Genomic DNA, 26,411 nt, shown 5'->3' on the forward strand with positions numbered 1-26,411 from the left:
GGATCCCAGGAAAGCCAGCAGTGCTCAGGAGCTGTGGCATCACCCCAGTGTCCCCACTGTCCCCTGTGCAGGAGAGCCCAGGGCCCTTTCTGCCCCTAATAACTGGGAAATGTCCCCTGGCTGTGTCACAGCACATCCTTGGTGTGGGATTGCAGGGTGTGCTGCCTGCTCCTCCTCTGAGGGAGCAGTGCAGAAGGAATTAACAGCAGCAGACAGCCCCTATTAAGCAGAGCTGTTATCCTGCTCTTTGTTCAGCTCCCTGCAAAATTGCTTTGCAATTGCTTTTCCTTGTTAGAGTGCATTTGTATTATTAATCTGGGAACATCTCATTAGGGCCACGGCTATAACAGGGATGAGTTTGCAGCCTAAATTACCTCTGCTCGTTTTTCTGGGGATGGAATGTGTGTGTTTTCACCCCCCAGCTACAGAACACATTGGATTTTCTCCACATGTGTCCCGCTGCTGTTCTGGTGGGGATCTGTGGTGCATCCCAAGGCAGGCATAGCCAGGATGAAGGGAAGGATGGGATCCCTGCCCCACTCCCAGCCCTGCCACCCAGCCCTGCCACCATTCCCACTGTTGGAACATATTTTCCCTGCCTTGTCTGTGCTGAGATTGCTGGAGGGGAACAGCTTTTCACGTGTAAAACCAGCTCAGAGCCTTCCCATCTGTTAAACACAGATCCCAGCAGGGCTGGGGGAGAGGCAGGGCCCAGGGTCTGGGGGAGAAAGATGTGCTGTGAGTTCAGGAGTGTTTGTTGTGGTGATAGCCCTGAGTCCTGCAGTGGTTTTTGTTTTAAGGGAAAGGAACATCCAAGGGGTTTGGAGGCTGGGGGATTCACAAACTGCAGTGCCTTGGCAAGGGCTGGGTGCAGCCCCACATTGCCCTTCACAGAGAAAAAAGCAAGGCACAATTCTTCCCAAGACTGCTTCTGGGATTCACATTCTCTGAACCTCAGAGAAAGAAAGCACAATTCTTATCATTTGCTGTGCCTGTGTTTGTGCCAAAGCAGAATGCAACATGGAGATTGTTTACCCACAGTGATGGTGTTTTGTTTCCTTGGCCAAGAGTGTGTGTGGGTGTCAGGACTGTTGGGGGACAGTCATGAGATTCTGTGCAGTTGTGTGCAGGGTTGAGTGCTTGGCAGGTTCAGTTTTAGATAGAAATATTATTATTATTATTATTATTATTATTATTATTAGTAGTAGTAGTAGTAGTAGTAGTAGTAGTAGTAGTAGTTGTAGTAATAATAATAATTTTATTATTATAATATGGTAATATAGTATAATATTATAATAGCTAGACTAAAATAGTATAATAAAGTAATTAATTAGCCTTCCGATAGTGATGGTGTTTTGTTTCCTTGGCCTGTCAGGGCCAAGAGTGTGTCAGGACTGTGAGTGACAGTCATGAGATTCTGGGTAGTTGTGTGCAGGTTGAGTGCATGGCAGGTTCAGTTTTAAATAGAATAATATCATATAATATACTACTACTACTACTAAAAATATTCTAATATAATAATAATAATAAATAATTATAATATAATAGTATAATAGTATTATAATATTATACTACATCACACTATATTATAATATTATAATATAGTGTAATATAGTATAATATTATAATAGATAGAATGATATAGTATAATAAAGTAATTAATTAGCCTTCTGACATCCATGGAGTCCTCCTCATCATTCCCTCCCCTTGGCAGGGCCATCACAGCATTGCTGTAGCTGGGTTTAAAGCTTGGGGCATCCCTGGGATGGTTCCAGGTGTGACCCCTGGCAAAGCCCTTCCCAAGGCAGGGAGGGGGGTCCTGGATCCAGCTCAGAGGATGGAGCTCCATCCGCTGGAAGGCTTTGCTGAGCCCCTGTTGGTTGTGTGAGGGCTGGGCATAGCTGGGATGCAGAGACAAGGGATGTTTGCTGTTCTTGTGGGGATGTGGCTTTTTCTCATTCATTTTACAGCTGGCATTTACAGTTCCCACTAAAATCCTTTATCTTGGAAGCCTTTGGCACCGTAATTACACAAGAATAGCACAGAGCTTATGAGCCTTTGCTTCTAACCCTGTTTTCCTGTGTGTTAACCCTGTTTCTCCTCCAGCTCTGCAGGAACAGACAATGCTGTCACTCCTTTAGCTGGAAAATGGAACAGACTGGAAATGAATTCTGTAATTCCAGGAAAATGCCCTCCTGGGAGTGTTCCCTGCCATCTCACTGTCCCCTGCAGCCACAGAGCCCCGGCTTTGTCCATTGCTGCATCTCCTTTCCTTTAAATTAGGTGATTTCTTGCTGCTGCACCATCACAAACCCCTCAATGGCACAAATTAATCTCCAGTGAATGAATCTGAGTTAATCTAATCTTGTGGGAACCAGCAGCATCTCTGGCTCCCTGAAGGGACTGCTCGCATCAGTTCATTGGGTCCATCCTCTTCCCTCTCCCAGTGAAGATGCTTCCCTTGGAATTGGGAAAAAATCTTGTTGGCTTAGGCACAGTGCTTAAAACCACGGTAAATACAGTGAAATTTGGATGCTGGGTGGATTGCATGGTGTTCAGCCCCACAGCATGAATGTGGCTCTGCTCCAATCCCTGTTTTAGGGGCCTGAGAATCAGGATCACACAAATTAACAGTGAAATAAATCCCAAAGCCTGCTCCTTGTCCTTGAACAAGTTTCATGGCATGGAGAAAAATAAAAATCAATCTTGTGTGCTGTTCAGTGTAAAAAAGAAATCCACTCTTTCTATCTTAATAATTTCTGGCTGCAGGAACCTTGGCAGAGGAGCTGTGTTTCCCAGAGTCCTGCAGATAGCTATCAGGGCACTCTGTGGAGATGACAGAGTGCTTCTTCCAAGAAACAAGCAGCAAAACCAGGGCAGAAACTCCATCCTGAATGCAGTGTTTTATTTGCAATGTGCCTAATGTGCAGCAGCTGCAGCTCCAGCCCTGCTGTGACCATTCTGTGCCTGCCCTGTCCCCATCCCAGGGCTGCTTGCACAAATCCTGCAGGAAGCAGAACCCTGCAGGCTCTGTGCTGATGGGCTGGGAATTTTCTGCTGGGATTTTGATCCCTCTGTTGTCCCAAATAGTTCTACATGGTCACAAAGAGCAGATCCCATCCTTCTTGTTTTTCTCTCTTCAGCCCGTGTTGTTTCTGCTCTTTGGGCCTGAGATTTGGATAATTTGGGAACTTTCTGCTGGGGTTTTGATCCCTCTGTTGTCCCAAATAGTTCTACACAGTCACAAAGAGCAGATCCCATCCTTCTTGTTTTTCTCTCTTCAGCCCACATTGTTTCTGCTCTTTGGGCCTGAATTTTGGATTATTTTTCCTTGGTCACCAGCTAGAGAAGGAATTGTTTTGTCTCCCTACTCTGTGAAGGGAATCCCTGCTCTCCTCACCATCCCCTCATATGAAGCTCAGAATTACACACCAAAGCAGCACAGAATCTGAAAAATCATTTCTCAGGAGAGGAGATTTATTTGTTATTGATTCTCATCCTTCTCTCCATCTCTTTGGAAGACTGTCAGCACTTCCAGGGAGAAGTTCCACTGTGCTCCATCCCTGAACAAGGAGCCTTTATTATGTAGCTAGGATTTTCCACTGCAGCCCTAATTCCATTACCCCATTCCCACGCTGGCTGGCACCTCCCAGCCAGCCTGCAGGATCCTGCAGCAGCTTGCTCTTTGCACAGGGATGTCGTGCAAAGCTTCTCCTGGCCTTTGGAGCCAGAATTTTCATTCCCGTTTCGCATTCTCATTCCCTTTTTGCATTTTCATTCCAAGTTTTCTTGAGCAAACTCAGCTCTCTGGAGGATAGCAAGACTTCTTATTGCAGGTCCCAATAAACCAGGATTATAATTATATTTTTAAAGCTTTTTTTTTTCCTGTTTTCCCCTAAGACTTTCCTGCCACAGCCACTGCTGTTCCTGCTGCCTGTGGCACATCCTGGCGTCCTCTGGGCTCCATCATCCTCCTCGTGCTTTGGGGGCTGAAAGGGAGCTCTGAGCAGAGCAGGGGGCACGTGTTTATTCATCTCCCTGAGATCTGTGTTTTTCCTGGAAGCAGAGTTCTGCAAGCCCAGCAGGAGGTTCAGGAATATTGGCTCGTGCTGCCTGCATGCATTTTTCATGTGTGCACAGCAGAGCCCAGCTGAGGACGGGAAGGGGTTTGCATGTTCAGAGGCCTTTGTGGAGGCCCTAAATCTGAGTAAATCCTTTCTCTATGAACTGAACCTCTCAATGGCTCTCCTCAGAAGGCACCACAGTTAATAAAAGGCAGTTAAAAACCAAAAAGGTCCCAAAATGCACGACCGCTTGCAAGGTCTCTCACTTTGATCAGTTCTGCTCCATTTGCATCTTGCAGTTCATTGTCCAGCTCCAGATTTACCCCATGCAGTCCCACCCTGCTTGTTTTTCTCTCTTCGTTCCACCATTGTTTGTGCTCTTGGGCTGAGATTTGGATCATTTGTCCTTGGTGCCCAGCTGGAGCAGGAATTGTTTTGTCTCCCTGCTCTGTGCACAGAGCTCACCATCCCCTGATATGAAGCTCAGAATTACACACTAAAGCAGCACAGAATGTGAAAAACATAAAAGCAAAAACTTAAGGCAGCAATCCCACCATCAAAGCCCCCATCTTGCAGAAGATGTGGTGTCACAAGCTGGAGCTGATCAGGAAATTCCCCTCGCTGTCCTGAAGGAGAGAAGGGAGATGAGGAAGATTTTTATGGCCTTTGCAGTGATTCTCCAGCATCCTCAGGCTTCCTGCAGATCAGATTTGGTCTCTGCTCCCCCTTCCCCTGGGGATGGGAGGCAGATCCAGCTGGGTGTGAAAATGGCAAGCAATTAAAGGCACTGACAATTAAGTCCTCAAGTGTCTCCTGATGGGGAGGTTGTTAGGGCTCCTCTTCTCCTGCAGGTTGGTTTTACAAGGCCTGTTTTATTCCCTGCCAAGGGCTCTCTGGAATTGCACTCGGCCCATTATTCTTTTACTGCCGTTGTGTTTTCCTTGTACACACTTTAAGTGTTGCTATAAAATGGATGGAGAAGGCTGAGGGAGGATCTGTGTCTGGAAATGGGTGCAGTTGCTGGTTTTGCAGAGCTCTCCTGGAACTGGGACCAGTTTTGGCACAAATTCAGAGTGGAAGTGGAAGCACAAACCCCACAAGCAGGAGATCAGGTGGGGATTGTTTCTTCTCACCCCACCAAACCTTTAGGAGTCACCATAAAGCTCCTCCATTTGTTGATAAGCAGAATCCTTGGCTGAAAAGCAGCTCCTTTCCCACTTTAGGAAAAAAAAAAAAAATTAACAGATTTTTTTTTGGCAAGTTTATATCCTCACAGAAAGCCTGAAAAAATATCCCTGACATGTTTTCCTGCACGCCTGCTTTGTAGGCTGGGGGGATGCTGAGGTCACCCCACAAGCATCTGCTCACAAGCAAAGGCAGCTTCTCTGTCCCTTCCCAGCAGCAGCTTTGCTTAATGAGCACGGCTCTGATGAGCTCAGCTCTGATGAGCTGGGCTCAGCTGGGGCTTGCTGGGCTTTGGGGTCACCTCTTGTGTCACTGGTGCTTCCCTCAGCCTCCTCCTGTGTCACTGCCCACCCTGTGGGACCTTTCCAGCACCTCCCCAAAATGCAGCTCTTGTCCCAAGGATGCTCCAAGGATGGAGAAGGTTCCAGGCTCTGAAATAGAGGACCTGGGAGGTTCCAGCACTGGGGGATGAGGATAAATGTGCCTGGAGAGGGGCACTTGGATGCTCTGGGACAGCCCAGGTGTCTCTGCACCTCCCTGGGGCAGGGATTCCTGGTGTCCCTCAGGATGGGCTGTCTGGAGCTTGTTTGTGCTGCAAGAGGGTTTATCTTGTGCTGGAATCAAACAAAAAGGTTCATTTTGGTAATTATTTCTGTTTATTGGCACACGTTTCACAGGATGGTACAGCAGGAAAACTCAGAGTGCTGAAAGATCTCCTTGTGCTGCTTTGCTGCAAGTTAAAAATGGGAATTTCAGGATTTCAGGTGTTTTCCAGTGTGAGGCAGGGGATGCTGTTGGTGAGATGCATCCCAGGTCTTTACTGGGCCAATCATTCCCTGCTGGTTGGTTGTGCTGTTACCCCACAGAGTTTGGATCTTTTTTATTCCTTTCTTTTCAAGAAAGACATTTCTGGATTCCACTTTTGATTTTATCCATCTGTTCTCTTCAGTGTGGAGCTGAAGTGAGGAGAAAATAATTTCTCTTGCTGGAGTGAGGCATTGGTACACGAGGGCTTTTTAAAAACGCGATAATGTGTCGAAACATAAAATTCTACGAGCTGTTATCTTCTTGTCTTCTCATCTCCAGAAATGCTCAGTTCAGATTGGAGCTGAGGATAAAGCAGGGCCTGCAGCTCACCCTTGGGTGCTGATACTGCTCAGAGTGCTCTCCTGCAAAATCATCATCATCATCATCCTCATCTTTGTCTTAGCTGGTGATGTAACTCACTCTTTCCCTGCTGAATTTCCATCAGAATTCATCCTGCAAGAATTTCTGCAAGTTCCAGACCACAAATAAAAGCAAACTGTAATTTTTCAGAGGATGTGTCTAAAATTTGGCTCCCTGTGAAGTGCTTCTTTCCAGAGATGAGTAATGCCACAGAAAAGTGTGATTTTAATTAAATTCAGCAGCTTTTGGTATGCTCTGATGGATCTTGTTCTGCACAGGGAGAATTGATTCTATTCTGCTTTATATAAATGGATTTTGGGGGCATTAATAGGGTGGTTTTACCTCACAGGACCAGGATCATTGCCTGGTGCTGCTCCTTATCACAGGTGGGAACCAAATTTTGGAGGGGCAGCTCCAGGTCAGCTCCCAGCCACCTCTTGGTAAATGAATGCTGCTTTTTATATAAATTACTCTGCCTAATTCCATTAAGCCAACAAGGGGAGCATTTTCAGTGGTGTGTAAAAGTGTTGGAACAATCCCTGATTTTCTTTGGGCAGCTCCAGGAGTGCTCAGGGTTCCAGAACTGAGGGCACAGGAATGAGGTGACCCCAGTGACTCGTCCTCCTGGAGAAAAAGAGGAGGAAAAAAGAAAAAGGGGAAGGTTGGAGCTACCAAAATAATGTGCTGGGAACACCCAAAGCCTGAAATTTTGGGATTGAAGCAGCATTAAACCTCAGCAGTGGGACAGAAGGACTTTTCTGGAAGTATGGGAGGTGTGGGGCTGAGAACCCCACTCCCAAACTCCCATGGGAACACAGCCTGAAGCCTAAAATGTTGATTAAATCAGTGTCCTGTGGGATTTCTGTGCATTGCCTTCAAAGCAGGGATATCAGGGGGTCTGCACACCCAACCAGGGGTGCTGGAAATCCTGCGGGGTGCAGTTTCAGGCTCCACACCATGGGAATATTTTTGTGCCAGGAGGATCCAGCACAGCCCTGTCCATCCCAGCAGAGCTGCAGGAGCTCCTTTGCACCAGCCTGAGGCTCTGCTCCTTGCCATTAGTGCAGAAATGGCTCGCAGAAGGGACAGCAGATGGGAGCAGCTCAGGTTTCCCGGGTGTCACACACTCCACCTGCTCTGCAAAACACCCAAGTGTTATCCCTGGGCTCAGGGAAACGGGGGCAGATCATCCTGCTGGTGCTGGCAGGGTGGAATCCCCCTCCAGGAAGGGATAAATCACCTCCTTTACCCTCCTCAGGGGGTTTGCATAAGTCGGGAAAGCTTCTTTGCCTGGCAAACCACCTCCATTGGGAGCAGCTCCTTGGGATGGAGCGGGACATTTCCTCCCTCTCTGCTTCTCACCAAGCTTGCTGTTCCCAGAGCTGGTGTTTGACCCTGAGAAATCAGAGTGGAGAGTGGAAAAATGGTAAATAAACTATGCTGGGTCCTTGCTCTGTCCTGCATGGATTTATTGTATGAGGCCAAGGTGCTGCTGTACAAAAGGATCAGACTGAAGCTGCTGCCTCATCCCTGCCCCTCTGCTCCCTGCAGAGGTGAGGAGCTGGCTTTATTGCCAGGACAAGGCAGCCCAGATGCTGAAATATGCTCATAAATAAATAAACAAACCCTCCTGTTTATTGCTGTTGGAATTGCAGCCTACCTGGCTCTTCCCATTTAATAATTCAGAGCAATGAGCAGCCAGGCAGTGCTGAGAGGTTCCCTGGGCAGGGTGGATGGTGAGGATGGGGTGTGGGAGGGATCACAGGGCAACCTGAGAGCAAGGGAGGGTTTTTTGCATGAGTTGCCTCATAAAATATTAATGAATTGTCCCTGTGGGTGATTGCTGTGGCTGGCTCTGCCTGTGTCCTCTGGGAGATCCAGAAATGACCAAAAAATGTTTTGTAAGATCGAGGGGGTGCTTGGCATCAACGTGTGCTGTAATCCTGCCCTCCAGAGGAGCAGCTCACTGCAAACTCCAGAACAAATTGCTTGGTCCTTTCTTCCCTTTTCAGCCCTGAACAAACCCATCAGATGGATCCCACTTCGCTTCCCTGCTTTGATCTCTGCAGTGATGCTGTGCACTGCTGTGGGGTCTGTCTGGGCAGGAGTCCACTTTGGGAGCTTGATTATCTCCTAAGAGCCTGTTCCAGCTCTGTTTGATGCACTGGGGGCTTTTCCTTTTCATCTGAGCAGGGTGGGGCTGGCAGCAGCCTGGCACGGGCTGGGAGGATGGATGGCTCAGCAGGTGGATTTGCATGGTGGTGGAGGAAGGAAAGCTGGTGCTCAGCTAAAGATATGAAATAAGAGACGTTTTCAAATGAATTTTAATAAACTGGGGCCTCTGCAGACCTGTTGGGTTTCAGTGGCCTCACAGTACTCATTGCTGTTGGGCATTCCCAGCTCTATGTAAGGATTTGCAATGTGCCTGAGGGTTTTGGACAATTTCCCAGGGAACCCAGAGCTTTTATTTCTTGTGACTGACAACATTTTTCCTCAATTTACCAAAACAAAAAAAGAGGATACAGAGATTGGTCCCAAAGCAGGAGTTTGCTGTTGGGGAGCTCGTGGCTGGGGAAGGTGCAGATCCATCACCTGGATGGAGATGCTGCTCCCTGCATGGCTGGGGCCAAGGGCAGGACCTGTGGGATGGTTCTGAGTGAAAAACCCTGTGCTGGTGACAAATACTGGCTTGAAAGATCTCCCAGCTGGCTTTTCTTTGTGTTCCCTTGATGGGGTGGGAGTGAGAGCAGAGTTCCTCTCACCCACTCTGTCCCTACCAAAATCCAATCTGATTTTGCAGCCAGCTCAGGTGTGTTCAGAGTCAAAAAAAGAACCTAAATGGATGTGAAAGGGAGCTTAAGTCAAAAGTAGGGAGATATTTCAAATTGTGGCTGTTGGTAGAGCTAAATTAAATTGTGTCGTTCCACTTAGAACTCCTGGGGAAGAGCAAGGGATGAACAAAGGAAAAACCCAAGGCTTTGTCCCAAAAGCTGCCCTTCAGCTCTGGGTTTTGGATGGTCCATTTAGTAATCCTCACCCTGGTGTGACTTCTCCCTCTAATTGCATTCTCTGAGTCCTTATTTAGCCATTAGCTGCCACTGCAGGGACACAGGTTATTAATTCCTCCCCTGCCCTGACTTTCACTCTGGGCCTTCACCAGCACTCAAGGTGAAGCTGGGAGGGCCAGGGCAGCTGCATCCCCATGAAACTCTGATTAGAAAACATTTTTCTCCCTTTTCTGTTCCTTGTCTTACATGGGGGGCTGTGTCACAGGAGCCAATTACACCTCAAGCCCAGATTTATGGCTGGACATGTGTCCATGTGATTTTAGCATTTTTTATGGCTCCTTTACTCCTTTCTCTCTGGTGTGGCGAGCGCTGGGGAAGGAAATACTCAGAGAATAAGAGCAGAAAACGCATGTGGGAGAAAGGAGGTTGTGCCTTGTGGTGGATTTTTTATTGTTGTTGTGACAAGTGATGTTTAACCAGAAGTCACCTCTGAGTTCTGTATTCCTGCCAGAGCTTTGCATCCTTGCCTTCCTCCCTCCCTTGTTGCCACTTTGGCCATGGACACACCTTGGGATGGCTGGAATTGCTCCATGGCTGGGCTCAGCACAGCTCTTTCCCCTCCTGGTCAGGGTTTTAATTGAGCTGGCTTCAGGTCTCAGCTCTATTTCAAACTGCTTGGAGTGGAGCTGCTCACCTGAGGAAGGCTGAGGTGTAGCAGGGGAGAGAAAGCAAATTAATGCCAGTGAAAGCATCCAGAAATAGCAAATTCAGGGGCTAACCAGGCCATGTATTAAATCTTTCAGGAGAGGCAATCTATCATGGGCAGGGAGGGGAGAGGAGGGAATTGCTCCTGAGGGTAGTTGGGGGTTCAGATGTGGCCAGCTTTGCTCCTCCACAGTGGTTCCAGCCTGGGGAGCCCCACCTGCCCTCTAGGATGCCCAGGAGGGATGGGCAGAGCTGCTGCCACCCCTTTGTGTCCCTGTGCTGTCCCTGTGCCCATGAGGATGCTCCAGCCCCAGCCCAGCCTGGCCCTGTGCCAGCAATAATACGTGGGCTTTAATTAAAACAGTATTTCTCATCTCCCTCATACATTATTTGGTTATTGCTTCATATTTGGTTATTGCTTCAGAACGAGCCAAGGAATTCTTGCGTTCCCCCCACTCCCTCCCTCGCTCCTTTCATCTGCTTTCTCCCCTCCTTTCTTTCTGCCCTTTTGGTGTCCTTTCCCTCATCTCCAGGGGTTTAACTTTTTTCAGCTGCCACAAAGTTGTTGAGATGAGGAATCCTGGGGTTCATAGGGACTCAGTCATTCCACTGGCATTGCTGGGAGATGCTTCCAGAGAGGCAGTGCAGAGCCTGGCTGAGCAGGGAGGGAGCTCACAGGTGGAAAGGCTGGAGAAGAAGAAGGTGTTCCTCCATCCCAACAAATCCAACCCCAGGCTGGAATTAAGATTCCTGAGCAGGGAAGGAGCTCACAGCTGCAAAGGCTGCAGGAGAAGGTGTTTCTCCATCCCAACAAATCCAACCCCAGGCTGGAATTAAGATTCCTGAGCAGGGAAGGAGCTCACAGGTGCAAAGGCTGCAGGAGAAGGTGTTTCTCCATCCCAACAAATCCAGCACCAGGCTGGAATTAAGGTTCCTGAGTTGTCTGTGCAGCACCAGCTCAGCAGCAAGGCTCAGCACCACAGGGGCTCTGAGGTGCTGTGCTGTCAGCCCATGCAGCTGCTCATTTTAGTGCCCAAGTGTGCCCTGTGTGCCCAGCAGCCTCCCCACCTGCACCCCTGCCATCTGTGCCCTGGGAAGCAGCAGGGCTGGGACCAAACCAGCTTTGCAGTGAACATTTTGTGCTGCTCAGCAGGATGCTCAGGGCTGTGCTGAGCTCAGGGGCTCTGCTGTGAGGGGTGAGGCACTAAAATAAAATCTAACCCTGTCATTCCTTCCCTTGCCAGGCCCTTCCCTTCAGAGGAGACCACGGAGAATGACGATGACGTGTACCGGAGCCTGGAGGAGCTGGCAGAGTGAGTGGCCTCACCTTCTCCTCCTGGGAGGGCTGAGGGAAAAGCTCCTGTGGCTTTTCCAGCAGAGGCACATAAAGTTTGACAGCAGGGCTGGGAGAGCCAGCACGGCTGCTTTGATCCTTTGGCCAGGAGATTTTTGTGCTCTGACAAAAGTCCATCTTTTTCTGGTGGGAAAACCCTGGGAGATGTCACTTCTAATCAGGTTGAGCTGATGAGTGGCTTGGTGTGGGGTGAAAGGGGCCAAACCCAGGGGATCCTGAATCCCAAACCCCTTCATCCTCTGAGGTGATCCAAGGCAGTGAGGTACTTATTGCCCCCATGGCATTTTTTGGAGCCGCATCCCCATGTGTGTTTTTGGCCCTGGGGCAATCAGAAAATATTTGGGTTGAAAAAGGACCTTGAAAACCATTTGATTCCACCCCTTTGCAATGGGCAGGGACACTTCTCACTATCCCAGGCTGGCCTTGGACATTTCCAGGGCTGTGGCAGCCGCGTCCTGCCGTGGCACCCGTCCTGCTTGTCCTTGGTGGGACATGGGGTGATGCTGCTGCTGTCTCTGTGTGTGTTTATCTGGTTTTTGTGCCTGTGGTGGTGATGTAACAGGCTTTTAAAATCAACCTTGAACTGCAGGCACTATTGGAATTCAATGGCAGCATTCCCATCGAGCCAGGGCTCTGTCTGCCTCATATGGAGGGATGGAGTGCATGGCTGGATGTGTGGCTTTATGCAGTTAAATATTATTGTTCCACAACATAAATAATAAGGCTCCTTAATCCAATGAGTTCCTTATGGCTTCAGTTATTACAAAAGTAAATCATAAATTACCAGCAGAGGGAATGGAGTGCCCTGGAATTCCCTGCTTGCTGTTGGCTCCCAGCAGCTGCAGTTTAATAAAATTTTAACTCAGAAAGGGATCTTTTCAAGAATAGCAATTTTTGTGCCCCCTCTCTGAAAGTTCTCAAAATCCCTTTAATATTGGAGTTTAAAATTCCTCTTTCTCACACATAGATGTGCTTTTAATTAGAGAGAGATTTGTGTGGGGACTCTCACAGGAGTATTGGTGGGGATGGCAGTGCTGGCCTGGAAAGCTCAGTGGGTTTGGGGTGCTGCCCTTGGTTATTTGGGAATCTGTTCCCAGCTTTATTGGTTATTTGGTGCTGGAAGTGGGTTCCCACTTTTATTGGTTATTTGGTGCTGGGAATCTGTTCCCAGCTTTTTTGGTCATTTGGTGCTGGAAGTGGGTTCCCAAACTGGTTCTTTGTTCCAGTCTGCTGGGCACAAGGTGTCCAGATGGAAACTTCCCAAATTGTCCCATGGTCAGAGGGGCTGTGATGCCCTTCAGATAATTTGGAGGTTTATTTCCACCGATTTCCCTGTTCTGTCCCAGATCTCCAAATTTAACTTTCCCTGTTTGCCCATTCTCTGCAAAATCCTCTTTTTAACATCTTATTTAGGACTAGTGGGGGAAAGGCATGTTGAAATGAGCAGGGGTTGCACAGATTCCCTCATGCAGGCCTGCCCTTGCTGTGCATGGAAACACGGCCTACAAAACAGTGTCAGAATCCCCTCATAGCTGGAAAAACCCCAAAAACTCCCTGAGAACCCCTCAGCCTTTTCTCTTTGGAGAAAAAGCTCAGGATAAACTCTGAGTTGGTTCTAACAAGATATTTTGAGGGGTAAATGAGTTGGTTTTTTTTAGGAGAATGTCAGAATGCTTCATTTCAGCTTGAGTGGAGTAGTTTGGTGTCCTCGGGTTGAGGTTTTGAATTCCTGTGCTGCAGAGCCTTTAAAATATGAACATGTTTGTGATGGAGGTGCTAATTTGGGGAGCAGAAGGAACCAGGCTTTGTCCCTGATGTCCCCATGATGCTCTAAAGAGTGAGAACCTTTATCCTGAGAGCTGTCCCAGCAGGGAGGAGCTGTGGGACAAAAACCAGGCCTGGAAAGGGGCTGCAGGAACAAGCTGTGTATGAAATCATGGGGCATCCACAGGGTTCTGTGTGTTTAAAGGGTGTTTTAAGCCTTGCTGACCCCATTGTGCTTTCACCTTTGGGGTGGTGCAGGGATTAATCCCAGCCCCAGACAGATCAAGGCACATAATTGCCTGGAAACAGCTATTTAGTTAAAAAAAAACCCCGAACAATTGGTGATGGGAAGGGGAAGGGAAGCTAAAAGGCTATCAGGGGAGTTGGGAAGTTCTCAAATTCCCTGTTTCCAGCCCTCTGGCCCCTCAGTTTGCTGTGCCCTGGGCCAGATGGCAGCTTGCAGCCAGCCTGGGCAGATGGCAGGGGCTGCTTGCATTGCAAGTGCTGCTGATCGATGCTGTGAGGGGCTGGAAAGGGACAATTGGCCTCTGCTGCCTGATTTATTCCAGCCTGCCCCATGCCAGACCCTGGAGCAGCCATTTGGGGGGAGTTTGTGCATGAAATGAGCTGTGTTTTGCAGCAGCAGCAGTGTGGGTTCATTCTCTGTGTCCCCAAATCAGGGATTGTCAGTGACCCTTGTCCTGAGGATGCTCCTGCAGCCATTTGGGGGGAGTTTGTGCATGAAATGAGCTGGGTTTTGCTGCAGCAGTGTGTGGGTTCATCCTCTGTGCCCCCAGATCAGGGATTGTCAGTGACCCTTGTCCCAAGGATGCTCCTGCAGCCATTTGGGGGGTGTTTGTCCATGAAATGAGCTGGGTTTTACAATAGCAGCACAGTGGGTTCATCCTCTGTGTCCCCAAATCAGGGATTGTCAGTGACCCTTGTCCCAAGGATGCTCCTGCAGGTCCCTGGGGAGAGGAGCTGCTGCTTCCCACATGGCTGTGGCTGCTGGCAGCTGATGGCAGGAGGCAATTATCCACCTTGCTGCCCTGCCAACTGCTTTTCCATCCCCCTTTATGGCTCTTTCAGCTGCTCCAAACCATCCTGGTACCTCAGAGTTATATTTAACATCTCACCTAAATTTTCTCCGCTGCCACTTGAGCTCTCTCCAGTTATTTTGTCTCATTAAATTTATGGCAGTGATTAATCCTGGCCCTCTTTGCAGCCCCAGAGCCTTCTTTATGATGAACCCTCTCCTCTGCACTGGCACAATTAAGTAGATGACACAGGGCAGGTTTTGGGTTCTTTGTTGGCTGCTTGAAGAATTCAGAATCAGGCAGAAGTTCTGTGAATGGTTTGATGTGAAACATTTAATTTGCATAACTTTTACCTTTGTTTTCTCTTCTGAAAATAATTTCTTGTGAGGAGAGGAGTTGTAGTGTTGCATAAAGGACCAAAAAAGTGTTTTAGGCAAAGCAGGTCCCCTCCAAACCCTACCCTTGGAGAGCTTTGTCCCACAGGTTGATGTTGATGTCCCCTGCTCTTGTTTCAAGCTGCAGCAATTTATCCCTGACAAATTTATTGGGATAATTGTGTATTCCCAACCTTTCCATCCTAGAGGAGAGGGGAAGGAGATCTGCTAGGCCACAGTTTCTCAAGTGATGCCTCTTCTGGGCTCAGCTTCTTGCTGAAGTTTCTCCTGCTTCTTTGACTTCTTGTCCCCCTCACATTTTCCAAAATAGTGCTGTGATCAGCAGAATTTCTCAAATGCATTAAAAAAAGTTACGAGCACAGGAGCCAAGGTGAGATGATGAGTGAGCTGCCACTTTTCCCATTATTTTTATGTTGGACAAAGCAGGCAAGACAGCCCCTCAAATAAATGGCTCTGTGGTGCAGGGCACTTGAGCCAGAGTGCCTGTAAATGTGTCTGTCCCTTGTGTGTCACTCCTATTGATTTTTACATGTCCTGCTTGTGCCATTTCTTGGATCATATTGGTCACTTTTCTTAGGATCAGAGCCTGAGAAATTCCACTTGGAATGGGGAATGTAAGACCCAAGAATAAATGGGAAAAAGCTTCTGCTCTTTCCAGATTTGTGTCTCCATCCAGGTCCAATCTGAGAAATTAAAACCCTGTAAGATCTCGAGTCCTCCAGCTGCACATCTTGCACTCCCTCACCCTGAAACCTAAACCTGCCAGATGTGCTGCAGATTCAGGGTTCTGCTTGTCCTCTCTGACAGAATGAGGGGGTTGGTTGGAGGAACTGTGTATTTATAGCTGTGAGTGCAGAGTGAGGATGAGAAAGTGGGGATTGGGATGGGCTGGAGCCTCACAGCTGCCTCAGAGACCTTGCAAATCTCCCAGCCTGGACCTGTGGTGGCTCTGAGATCTTCTGGCTCTTTACCCTGGTCACAGGACTGGAAATTTGGGGTTGTCTCTTGGTTGTCTTATTTTAGCTCCTTCTGTCCCCTGCTGCTCTTTCTTTTGCTGTTCCTGGTGGTTCTGGCTCTTTCCTCAGCGTGGTTTGGACGGAGTTTTGCTGTGGTGGGTTTGTCATGAGGGTTTGTCCTTGAATTCCTGAGGCTGGTACAAACTCATCAACTCCCCACAGCAGCTTTTATGGCTGGAGAGGCTCTTCAGTGGCCCTGAAATCCCTCAGGGCTTCCCCAGTGTCGCTGCAGGGATGAGTGCAGGGTTCCTTCAGCGTGGAGGACCTGCTGCATGTCATTTATGGGGCACATTTATTGATCACAATTTGTTTGTTCCCATAGTCCCTTCCAGCCCCAAACAAGCTGTGATTTTATGGATTTATCCTTCATTTTCCCCTACTCCAAGGCAGCATCCTGGCACCATTCCCTCAGTTTTGGGAGCTGCTCCTTGGCACGGCTCTGCCTGCCTGGGTGGGTGTCAGTGCACAGCAGAGTGAGGCAGAGCTCAGCCAAAAGCATTGTTTTAGCCTGAAATTGCCTCAGATATGAAAAGCTTTATTCATTATCAGCTTTTCTGGCTCGGCAAGAGGCTGCCAGCCCAAAGCTGGTTGCATTCATCCTAATAACAGTAATTGCACGTGCTGGTGTTCCCTCTGAAGGGCGGCTGAAATCCCTTTCCTAACCCCAGAGCTGTCAATGAATCTCCTAATCCAGGCAGTAGATCACAGGCTCTGATACCCACGGGTAGCTCACAGACTCTGCTGCTTTTATTGAAGGAGTAAATTGCTTTTCTTTGTGAGGAATGAGGTGATCTGGCTTTCCTTGCTCAAGTTGTTCCTTCTGCCAGTGACACGCCTGGGATGCTGAATTTATTGCCTGAATTCGGTGTGTCCTGAGCTTTCCACTGGCTAAAATCATCCCAATCCCTGTTTTAAGCACAGGGAGGGTGTGTATTTTCACAAGGTGGGGACAGGTGAGGATCAATATGTGCAAAGCAGAGATGTCAACATCCACAGGGCCCTGCAGGAGCTTGGCTGCTCCAGGAGAGGCTGATCCTCATGCTTTACTGCTCTCCATAAAAGCTGCCAGCCTCTGGTGTTTCTCAGAGATGCACTGAGAATGTGTTTTAATAAATAACAGACTGCTGGACCATGGTGATGTTGTAATACTGCCACGGCTGTTGGGTTTGAGGAGCTCTGCTGCATCCCCCCAGAGCTCTGGAGTGGAGGTGTCTCTCTGGGTGTCCCCAGGATGTGGGAATAGTTCCTATTTTTTTCCTAAAACCAGAAATTGGAGTAGAGAAGGGCTTGTTGTGCTGTGGAGCACCAGGAAGGGGTGGAGCAGCGAGGCTCAGCCCCTTCATTAGGGGAATGGAGCTGTCAGGATGTGGCCCCACGTGGTGGGGGCAGCCTTTGTGTCCAAATTGTTGGCACTTCTGAGGGCAAATCTGCTGGATTGTCCTTTGGGAGGTGTTTCTTTCCTGGTGGGAAAGGCCTTGGGGCATCCACCCTTGAGCAAAACCCATCTGGCACTTGGGGACATGGCTGAGGGCTGCTGGTGCTGGGTTCAGGTTGAACCAGATGTTCTTGAAGGGTTCTCCCAACCCTGGTGATTCTGTGAGAGTCACTTCAGCAGCACACCCCTGGTTGTGTTGATGCCTTAAGAGGAAATGATGCCTCAGGGTTTAGCTTTTATATTTTTCAGATATATTATGTTATTATATTATTCTGTACTGCTTTGGTGTGTAGTTCTGAGCTTCATATGAGGGGATGGTGAGCTCTGTGCACAGAGCAGGGAGACAAAACAATTCCTGCTCCAGCTGGGACCAAGGACAAATGATCCAAATCTCAGCCCCAAGAGCACAAACACCGTGGGCTGGAGAGAGAAAAACAAGCAAGATGGGACTTGATGGGGTAAATCTGGAATTGGACAATGAACTGCAAGATGCAAATGGAGCAGAACTGATCAAAGTGAGAGACCCCATGAGCAGTCATGCATTTTGGGGCCATTTTGGTTCATTTTGTGTTCATTTTTGTGCCCATTTTGGTTCATCTTGGGTTCATTTTTGTGACCATTTTGGTTCATCTTGGGTTCATTTTGTGCCCATTTTGGTTCATCTTAGGTGCAGCCCTGGCTGGGCTCTTGTGCTGCCCAAGGTGCATCCCTTGAGGAGATCCTTTTAATAAATCCCTGCTTTATTCTTTAACTCTGCCCAGCCTCTGCTCTATCTCAGCCTTCCCAAGGCATCATTTCCACACCCAGCTGGGCTCCTGCCCGTGCCATTAACCCAACCACACATTCCCAAAACCCTTCCAGCCATGGAAGTGATGTGTGGAGAGGCAGCCAGCAACCCAAGAGGTGTGGGCAGGGAGATTCATCAGGAGCTGGGAGTGACTGGCTCTGGAAGAGGAGCAGAGCTGAGAATATAAATATTGGTGCAGATAATAACAGTGATGCCTGGGAGGGGGAAGATGGATCACCAGCTATTAGTGGGCATTATTGCAGCAGCTGCAATGCATCACCCGGGAAGAATGGGATTGATACATCATGCCAGTGTATTTATTTAAAATCCCCAAACTTTTATTGAATAAATCTGCTTGTATAAATAGAAAGGGCCGTATTTAAGCAGCCTGGTTTTGCAGGCAGATGTGCTCTGCTGCTCCCTGATATGTAATAGAGAGATGTTGAGTGTCACACTTGGAGCACAGCTTTACACCTAAATTTATTTGTGTGTAATTAATGCCGCTGTTGAAAGGCACAGCTCGTAAAATATGCGAGCGCTGTTTGATATTCCAGCATTTCACACTGTCCTGATCCTGTGGGATTGACTTCAGTGGGAGCTGTTAGCAGCCAGCACCTGTAGATCTAAGCACTGGAATTATTATTGTTAATTGGTGTTTAATATGGGCTGAATTTTCAAAAGTGTTCCGAGGCTGAGGAGCCCCTGGGAGGGGTGTGGAGGCTCAGATGATAATTAATTACTGAACAGCATCACCTTTTGCACAAACTGGGCTCTACAGCCCTGGGATGCCTTTGAAGCCTGGGAATGCAGGGGCAGCTCCAAAGTGATGGGGCTGGTCCTCAAAATGTGACATTTTGCTGCTTAATTTCTCCCTGCTGTAAATGTTGTTATTGGCCCCTGCCCACCGAGCAGGTTGTTTCGTGGTGGTCAGGAGAGCCTCCTGCTCCTCCGGGAAATGCTGGGTTAAAAATCACCCACTTCCCCATCAGGACAGGGACTGGGCTTTGTGGGGGTTTGTGCATCACTCAGAAACAGGATGCAGAGTGTTTAAACCTGGGTGGGATACTCAGGGCTGGTGCTGGCGTTGCTGTGGGCCCTGCACAGCCCAGGGTTGGCTCATCAGGGCTGGGATGCTTCTCCTACTGCTCAGAGACATTGCTTGAGTGTTTAATATAATATCTGCTCCTGCTTGGAGTGAATCTGGGCTCCTACAGCACTTTGCAGCCCTGGCTGGGGGATGGAGATGGTATTTTTGGCACAAAGGAGAAAAAGAAAAATCAAATCAAGAGCAAACACAGTGCCTTAAGCAGACCAAAATCCAACCTTAGAGTGAATTCTCTGAGCATGATACAAAATCACTGAGGCAAGATCTGTCCTGCTCCTGAAGAGGAGCTGAAGGGGAGGTTGTGGGCACCTTTGGGGCAGGTGGAGCTGGAGCTGGAGACTCTGGTGGCTCAGATGGTCCCTCTGGGTGCTTGGCTAGCAGATCCATCTCAGTGGGCCCATTAGTGCTGAGCAAAAGGCTCTGCAGGGGCAGAGCTGGCAGCCCGTGGTGCTGTGGGCATGGTGGGCACAGAGCCTGGCACAGGCACAGAGCCTGGCACGGGGCACAGAGCCTGGCACGGGGCACAGAGCCATTCTTGGCTGTGATCCCTGCTCGTGTCCAGCAGCGTTCTGCCTTTTCCAGCCTCCAGCCAGCGGAAAGAAATGTGCAGCAGGCACTGATCCGGGAAAAACAGAGCAGGGCTCAATTCCCACAGGATTTTCTTGCTTTCTCCTCCCTCCTTGTTGCTGCTGAAGTGCCAGTGAAATCCCCTGGGTGTTATCATTGACTCTTTTTCCTTCTCCTTGCAGCGAACACGACCTGGGGGAGGACATCTACGACTGCGTGCCCTGCGAGGATGAGGGCGATGATATCTACGAGGATATCATCAGAGTGGAGGTGCAGCAGCCCATGGTAACAGCCCAGCTGTGTTCTCACAGCTGCACCTCGCTGGGAGGGGCAGGGAGGGGGCTCCAGGATGGAAATAACTCCCTGCCACTGGCAGGTGATGCTGCAGGGAAGGGAATTGCTGAGTCGCTCCTCCGAACTGGGATGGCACCAGCCCACAGGGGTTCTACAAGGAGTTTCCCAGCCCAGCCTGTCGTCTGCAGGAGGTGGGGAGGAAGGAGGGGAAAGGGAGACCTAATAAGCCCTAAAAGAAAAGCTAAAAATAGGATTTTGCTGCTGAGGCTGTGTCACTCCAGCCTGCTCCGTCAGCCAGAGGTGCCGCTGGTATTTTTAGTGCAGGGTGACAGATCTGTGTGTCAGGGATCCAGCAGCTCTCTGGGCCTGCTGCTCCTCCCTGGAGCAGGAAAATGTTTACAGTGGAGCTTTCTGGGGCAGCAGGGACCAGTGTGGCATTGGGGACACCCCGTTTGTCACCTCTAACAAGCCTGAGTGTGAGGCATGGACAGCATCATGGATGTCTCCAAGGGCTCTGTTGCAAATATCACACTCCATGGATGAGCCAAGGAGGTGTTGGTGGCCCTTGCACCTCCCCAAGGTGCCCACAGCCACCTCCTTACCCGTGACCTTCCAAATTTCCTCCCCTCCCTCCAATATCTGCCTCCCCCGGGCTTTGTTCAGCCACTAATTATTCTCCCCTTGTTCACCCCTCCCTGGAACAAAGCAGGATCAATGGACAAATTCAGTGATCAATTCAATCCCTGGCAGGGCTGGAGCCTGGGAATGCAGGGCTGCATCCGTGGATGTGCTCTGGTTCCTCAAAGATCACAAACTCCTCATTCCATGGTGTGCAGGAGCTCCCTGTGCACCAAAACCCCTCTGGATCAATGAGTTGGCCCAAAATATTCCCCTGATGCTGCCAAAGTGCTTGGTTTTGAAGGCAGCACAGCTCCAGTGGTTTTTGCCACCAGTTGCAAAAGTTACTTGGCCCAAGAAGTGCTCCAGGGGAAGGTTTTGGTAGGAATTTCTAAATTCTTGCATAAATGGGAAATATTGGGGAAAGCTCCAGCAGCCAGGTAATAAAGGATTAAGGTCAGTGGAATTGGCAATTTTTCACTGTCCCCTCCACATTATTTTATGCTTTCTGCTGGGCAGTTGGGAGCTGTGATTCCCATTCCCTTCCATGAAGAAAATAGCCTATTTTTAATAAATCTGCCCCAAAAATTGAACAGTTTTGGGTAACATTTGTTGCAACAGCAAGTGTGTGATGCTAATGGCTTCTTGTATTTCTGCATGCTTCAGATTAGATACATGCAGGTAAGATGAATTGATTAAAATCTGGGGTTTCATGCAGCTGTGAGTCCTGAGGGGGAGGACAGAGGGGCTCTGTTTCTGTGCATGATCCATAAAATCCCAGAACTGAACTCCCTCCCAAATTCACGTTCTGCCCTGCCAAGTGCAGCAGCTCCCAACACGTGGGCCCAGCTTTACAGAGCTGGGGCTTTGGGAAAAGCACATTTTATCAGATTTGACCTAAAATCAGGAGAATTGGCAACCCTGGCCAGGGATTTGTATGAGTCTGATGTATTATTTGTGACCCACTTAGGATCTGTTGTGAGTTTCATCTTAAGCAATAAAAAAAAATTTAAAAAGGGAAAAAAATCAGCTTTTATCTCTTATTATTCTTCTTCAGCTGATAGCCTTTGGTGGTGTGGCTGTAATAAATGCAAAAAATGCAGTTTTTCCATGTTGAAACATATTTAATAACACAGCCAGGGTTCCTCCTTGTATTTTTTGGATAAAAATAGTTCCCTTTAGCATAAACCAGTAGTGGTTCTCTCCTGATTTGCCAAACTTGTGCTTGGTTGCTGTAACTGGAGCCCCATCAGGTTGCCACCCTTAGGACCATCTGACCATGAATTATTTTTCCTTCCCCTAGAAAATGGGAATGACAGAAGATGACAAAAGGAATTGCTGTTTGCTAGAAATCCAAGAAACTGAGGCCAAATACTACAAAACCCTTGAAGACATAGAAAAGGTGAGAGCTGATCCCTGCAGCCCTGGATCCCACATCAATTGTGCTGGGTTGGTTCTTGCTCCCAAAGCTGGGAGATGCGAGGGGCAGGATAGAGGAAAATGGGAGAGGAGGGGAATCCACAAAATCTTAACAAGCAGAAATGTGCAGGAGGCAAAACCAGCATCTTTTATTGTGATTGCTTCAGATTAGAACCAGGCTGAAAACCTTCCTGCTGTGTCCCCCCATCCTGGGGTGAGAATCCCCCACTCCTGGCTCAGCCAGGCCGGGTTTGCTGATAAGAGCTGTGTTTGCAGATATCTCTTATCACTCTGATTGCCACGGAATAATTCCTTTATTCCGAGTGCTGAGGCTGTGCTGGCTTGCCGTTGAAGCTAATTGGATTAAAAGGAACGTTCTGCTGCCTAAATTCGTGGGGGTTTAATTGGTTTTGATGAATTATTGTGGCTCCTTTTCTTTTAAAAACAAATGGAAGGGAACACCTCAGCAATGGATGGAGCCTGGAGGTGGTTCCTGCTCCCAGGAAAGCAGCAGGAAGGAAGAACAATAATGAAAATCAAGCTGCCATTTCTAATCACCCTGATGCTTTTGTTTCCTCCCCTTTTGCCATTCTTTCCCTCTGTCTGTCTGCTGAAAGTTCCCCCAAAGAAGCTGTGAGCAAAACTGGAGAAAAATGGAAGGACATTTCCCATTTTCCAGGAAAATGCCCCAATATATTTGTCATTTATGTTTCCAAGGAATCCTTCTTCCTTGGAAACAGCCACAGCTGTCTGGTTCAGGAGAATGAAGAGTTAAATTATTGCTTTCATATAAATTAAAGCTTTGCAGGTCCTGGTGGTGTCATGGGTGGAATTTCCCCTCCTGGGCTGTTGTGTTTGGGGTTTTTTGCAGCTCCAAGTCACAACAGAACAGTAGATGTTGTTATTAATATGTATTTGTTCAGAAAGGCATTGCCCATGTAATCACATCATTGCTGCCTTCTCAAGGGCAGAATTCCAGGGAGATAAAGGGCTGTGGAGATGCTTCAGTGCAGCCAAGGGCTGCAGAGGGCATTTCACCCTCCCCTGCTGCAGCTTTAGCAGGGGAAGGGGCTGTGGGCACCTATGGGTGGGGGTCTGGCACTTTCCTACCCCTGGAGGTGCTGTGGGAGCTCAGGGATGGTGCACTCATGGAATTCCTGCATCCCACTCCCATCCCTGCTCATCCTCTACCTTTGCAAATGGTTAAACTCATCAAAACCTGCCCAGGTGAGCTCAGCTGGTGAAGCAGAAATTAAAATAAATAAATAAAACCAAATAAATAAATAAATAAAATAAAAATAAATCCCTCACACAGCCTCATTCCCTGCTCTCCAGCGCCTCAACCCCTTTTCCATTTCTCTCTTGCAGAACTACATGAACCCCCTGAGGCTGGTACTGACTCCCCAAGACATGGAAGCTATTTTTATCAATTTGGAGGTAACACCGTGGGCATTGTGCCTCAGATCTTTGTTCTTTTCACAGCAGCTCAGCCCTCTCCCTGCTTAGGAGGAGGTTTTCTGATTTCCTGTTAGATTTGTGCATTCACTTGGAGAGCTCCAGCCTTTCGTGTGGTGTGGAGCTTAAACTGCTTTGGGAGACAATCTTTAACACTCAGTTTTAGAGGAATATTTGAACTCTAGGAAATAAAACAATTCAATCTAGTGTGTGTTTCAGGGCTAGGACTCTGGATTTTAGCTGGTTTGGGCACAGGGTGATGAAGGGATTTATTTCTACTGTGGTTTGCATAGGGTCTAGGTCAAAACCTCATCTCCTCCACTCCTTCCATCCCAAATCCTCCTCCCTCTCCTCCTTGGGGCATTTCTCAAACCTCATCTCCTCCATTTCTTCCATCCCAAATCCTCCTCCCTGCCCTCCTGGGGCATCTCTCCCTGCTGGAATTACACCCTGTCCTCCAGGCCCCTCACCAGAACAACTTTTCTTTACAAACACCTGAAAGAGCGAAACCCCTGCCCGGTGGAGGCAGGAATGTGCATTTCTCTGGGCTCTGTTTGCCCACCTGCTTTGAATGTGTGTAAAGTGTTGGCTGTTGCTTGGTTTTAGGACCTCATTAAAGTGCACTTCAGTTTCCTGAGAGCCATCGATGTCTCGATGATGTCTGGAGGAAGCAGCCTGGCAAAAGTGTTCCTGGAGTTCAAAGAGAGGTAAAGGAATGCCAGGCTTCAGGCAGCTCCAGTTTGAACAGATTTGGGTTATTTTGGGAGATTTAAACACAGTTTTTGTTGTTCTCTGCCTTCTCACTCTCTACGACTGCCTGAAAGGAGGTTGGAGCCAGGTGGGGATCTGTGTTTTCTTCCAGGTAACAACAGGACAAAAAGAAATGGCCTCAAGTTCCACCAGGGGAGGTTTTAAATGGATATTAATGAAAATTTCTTCACTGTGAGGATTGTCAAGCCCAGGGTGGTGATGGGGTCAGAATCCCTGGGAGTGTCCAAAAATTGTGTGTCTGTGTGCTTAGAGTCGTGGTTTAGTGGCAGTGCTGAGTTAATGGTTGGACTCAGAGGTCTTTTTCCACCTTAATAATTCTGTGATTCCAGAGATGCCTTTCACAGTAGCCCAGGTTTGCATATTCCATAGCAAACTGCTCTCAGGCAGCTGAAACATCACTGAGAGCTGACATTAAGCAGCAAAACCCAGCCACAACTTCAGGTCACCCGGGGCAGAGACTGGGACACCTCCCCTGTGACCACCAGGATCCCTTGGATCCCTGCTCCTGCAAACCCCTGGATTTTCCTTCAGCTCAGCATCCTGTAGGAGAGTGAATACCCAATGTGATTGTGGGGACAAAGATGAGCTGGAATGGAGCAAAACCTCCAGGGGTTTTGTGTGGTCTCTGCAAGGGCTGTGATGTGGTGGGGTGACTCCTGTGCAGGGGAGATCAGCCCTGCTCTGATCAAAGTGATTCCTCACCCTCAAAGAATCTCATATTTGGCACAGAGCTCATCCTGCACCTTCTGCACGATGAATAAATGTAAAAGTTTCTTTCACAAACAGAATCAATCCTGGCTTTTGGCAGCTGCAAGCAGGAGCACCCCAGCACACAGAGATAAGGTTGATAAAAGCCTTTAATATCCTTAATACTAATCAAAGGGTGATTCATTGTGGAACGGTGCCAGGCTGTTATTTCACTGTGATTAAACCAGTGTCTAGACACAGAAATGCCATTCAGAAGTCAATAACTCCAGAAATACCATCTGCATTAATAACACACCGTGAGGTCACATCTTCCATCATTCTGGGGGCCTCTCCTTATAAAGGGCTTTTTTATTTCTGGCTTAAATTACAAAAATATTCCAAAGAGGAATGCAAATAATTTCAAAACACTCATAAAAGTCACTCAGGTGATTTTGATCTCCTGATTCCTGGCTCAGCCCCCTGCATGCAGTGCCATCCCTGGGGCAGGGCTGTGGGCACAGGAGGGGTTCTGGAGGTGACACTGCTGCCCAGACAGGAGCACAGGGCTGGGTTTTGAGCTATTAAATCAATGTTTTCCTCTGTTAACATGCTGGTGGGAGCTGGGAGAATGCTTGGAGCTGGTGAGTTCCTTGCAGATGGGTGAAGCAGCTGACCCCCTTCCTAAGGGAGAACCTGAAAGAGATGTGAGGGGAGGAGAAAAAGCAGCTGTTAGGTGGTGATGGTGGATCTGAAGCTCTCCTCAGTTCATGGAGATTTTAGGGGACATCAGTGCTGTGGGAAACTGCTGCTCGAGGAGGGGTTTGCCTTGGAGAAATCCCTAAAATCAGATTGTTGGGGATGAGGAGTTTGGAGCAAGCTGATGTAAGCAGGCAGAGTCCTTTCCTCCATCAGGAAAGTCAGGAATAACACATTTTACAGCAAGAAAATTTCAGTGCAGGAGGAGGAAAAGATGAACTCACTGGGGAGACAGTTTTGCCCCACCAAGAAGGGAACATGGACCTCCAGAGTCCCTTCTTGGTCCCTGAATATGAGACCTTTCTCCATCAGATCAGTCCATGACAAATAACTCCTCCACACCCTTCGAGACATTCTGGCAAGATGATGCATCGCTCCTTGGCTTTGCAGGGGCCTTTTTTAAGGAAATAGTTTGTAAATCTCTTCCTGTGGAAGCCACAGGTTTGAATTTATGCTCCTGAAGCCTTTTTGAAGCTCTCCCCATGCTGGCAAGGTGGATATTATTGTGCCTGTGCAGAAATTGTCAGGGGGAAAAGATGGAAGAATAATCTTTAGTGGCTGTGGCTCCATAAATCTCTTATTCTCTTCCCTGCAGGGTGTGAATGTCCCATGTTTATGGAGCACCTGGGTCAGTGGTTCCCAGGTCATCTCCATGGAGAGATGAGGCCCCCAGATAATAATGGATGAGGTGCAGGTTGTGATGGAAGATGTGTCTTAGCAGCAGCAGCACAGTTAACAGCCAGAAAGGGGGAGAAAACCCAACCCTGTCAGGCAGGATTAATGAGGGAAAGGGGGGAATCCATGACAAAACTGCTCTATTTT

At 48.4% G+C, this 26,411-nt stretch overlaps 1 protein-coding gene across 1 annotated transcript in view; it reads left to right on the top strand.

Moving 5' to 3' along the window:
• VAV2 (vav guanine nucleotide exchange factor 2) overlaps positions 1 to 26,411 on the top strand; it is a 119,191-nt gene that overhangs the window by 73,071 nt on the left and 19,709 nt on the right. Inside the window, exons 4-8 of the mRNA XM_058818479.1 lie at positions 11,374 to 11,442; positions 19,772 to 19,874; positions 21,805 to 21,903; positions 23,289 to 23,357; positions 23,982 to 24,082. Coding sequence (XP_058674462.1) covers positions 11,374 to 11,442; positions 19,772 to 19,874; positions 21,805 to 21,903; positions 23,289 to 23,357; positions 23,982 to 24,082 — 441 coding nt within the window. The remainder of the gene's footprint in view (positions 1 to 11,373; positions 11,443 to 19,771; positions 19,875 to 21,804; positions 21,904 to 23,288; positions 23,358 to 23,981; positions 24,083 to 26,411) is intronic.

Source organism: Ammospiza caudacuta, chromosome 21 (assembly GCF_027887145.1).
Source record: "Ammospiza caudacuta isolate bAmmCau1 chromosome 21, bAmmCau1.pri, whole genome shotgun sequence".
Taxonomy (NCBI): domain Eukaryota; kingdom Metazoa; phylum Chordata; class Aves; order Passeriformes; family Passerellidae; genus Ammospiza; species Ammospiza caudacuta.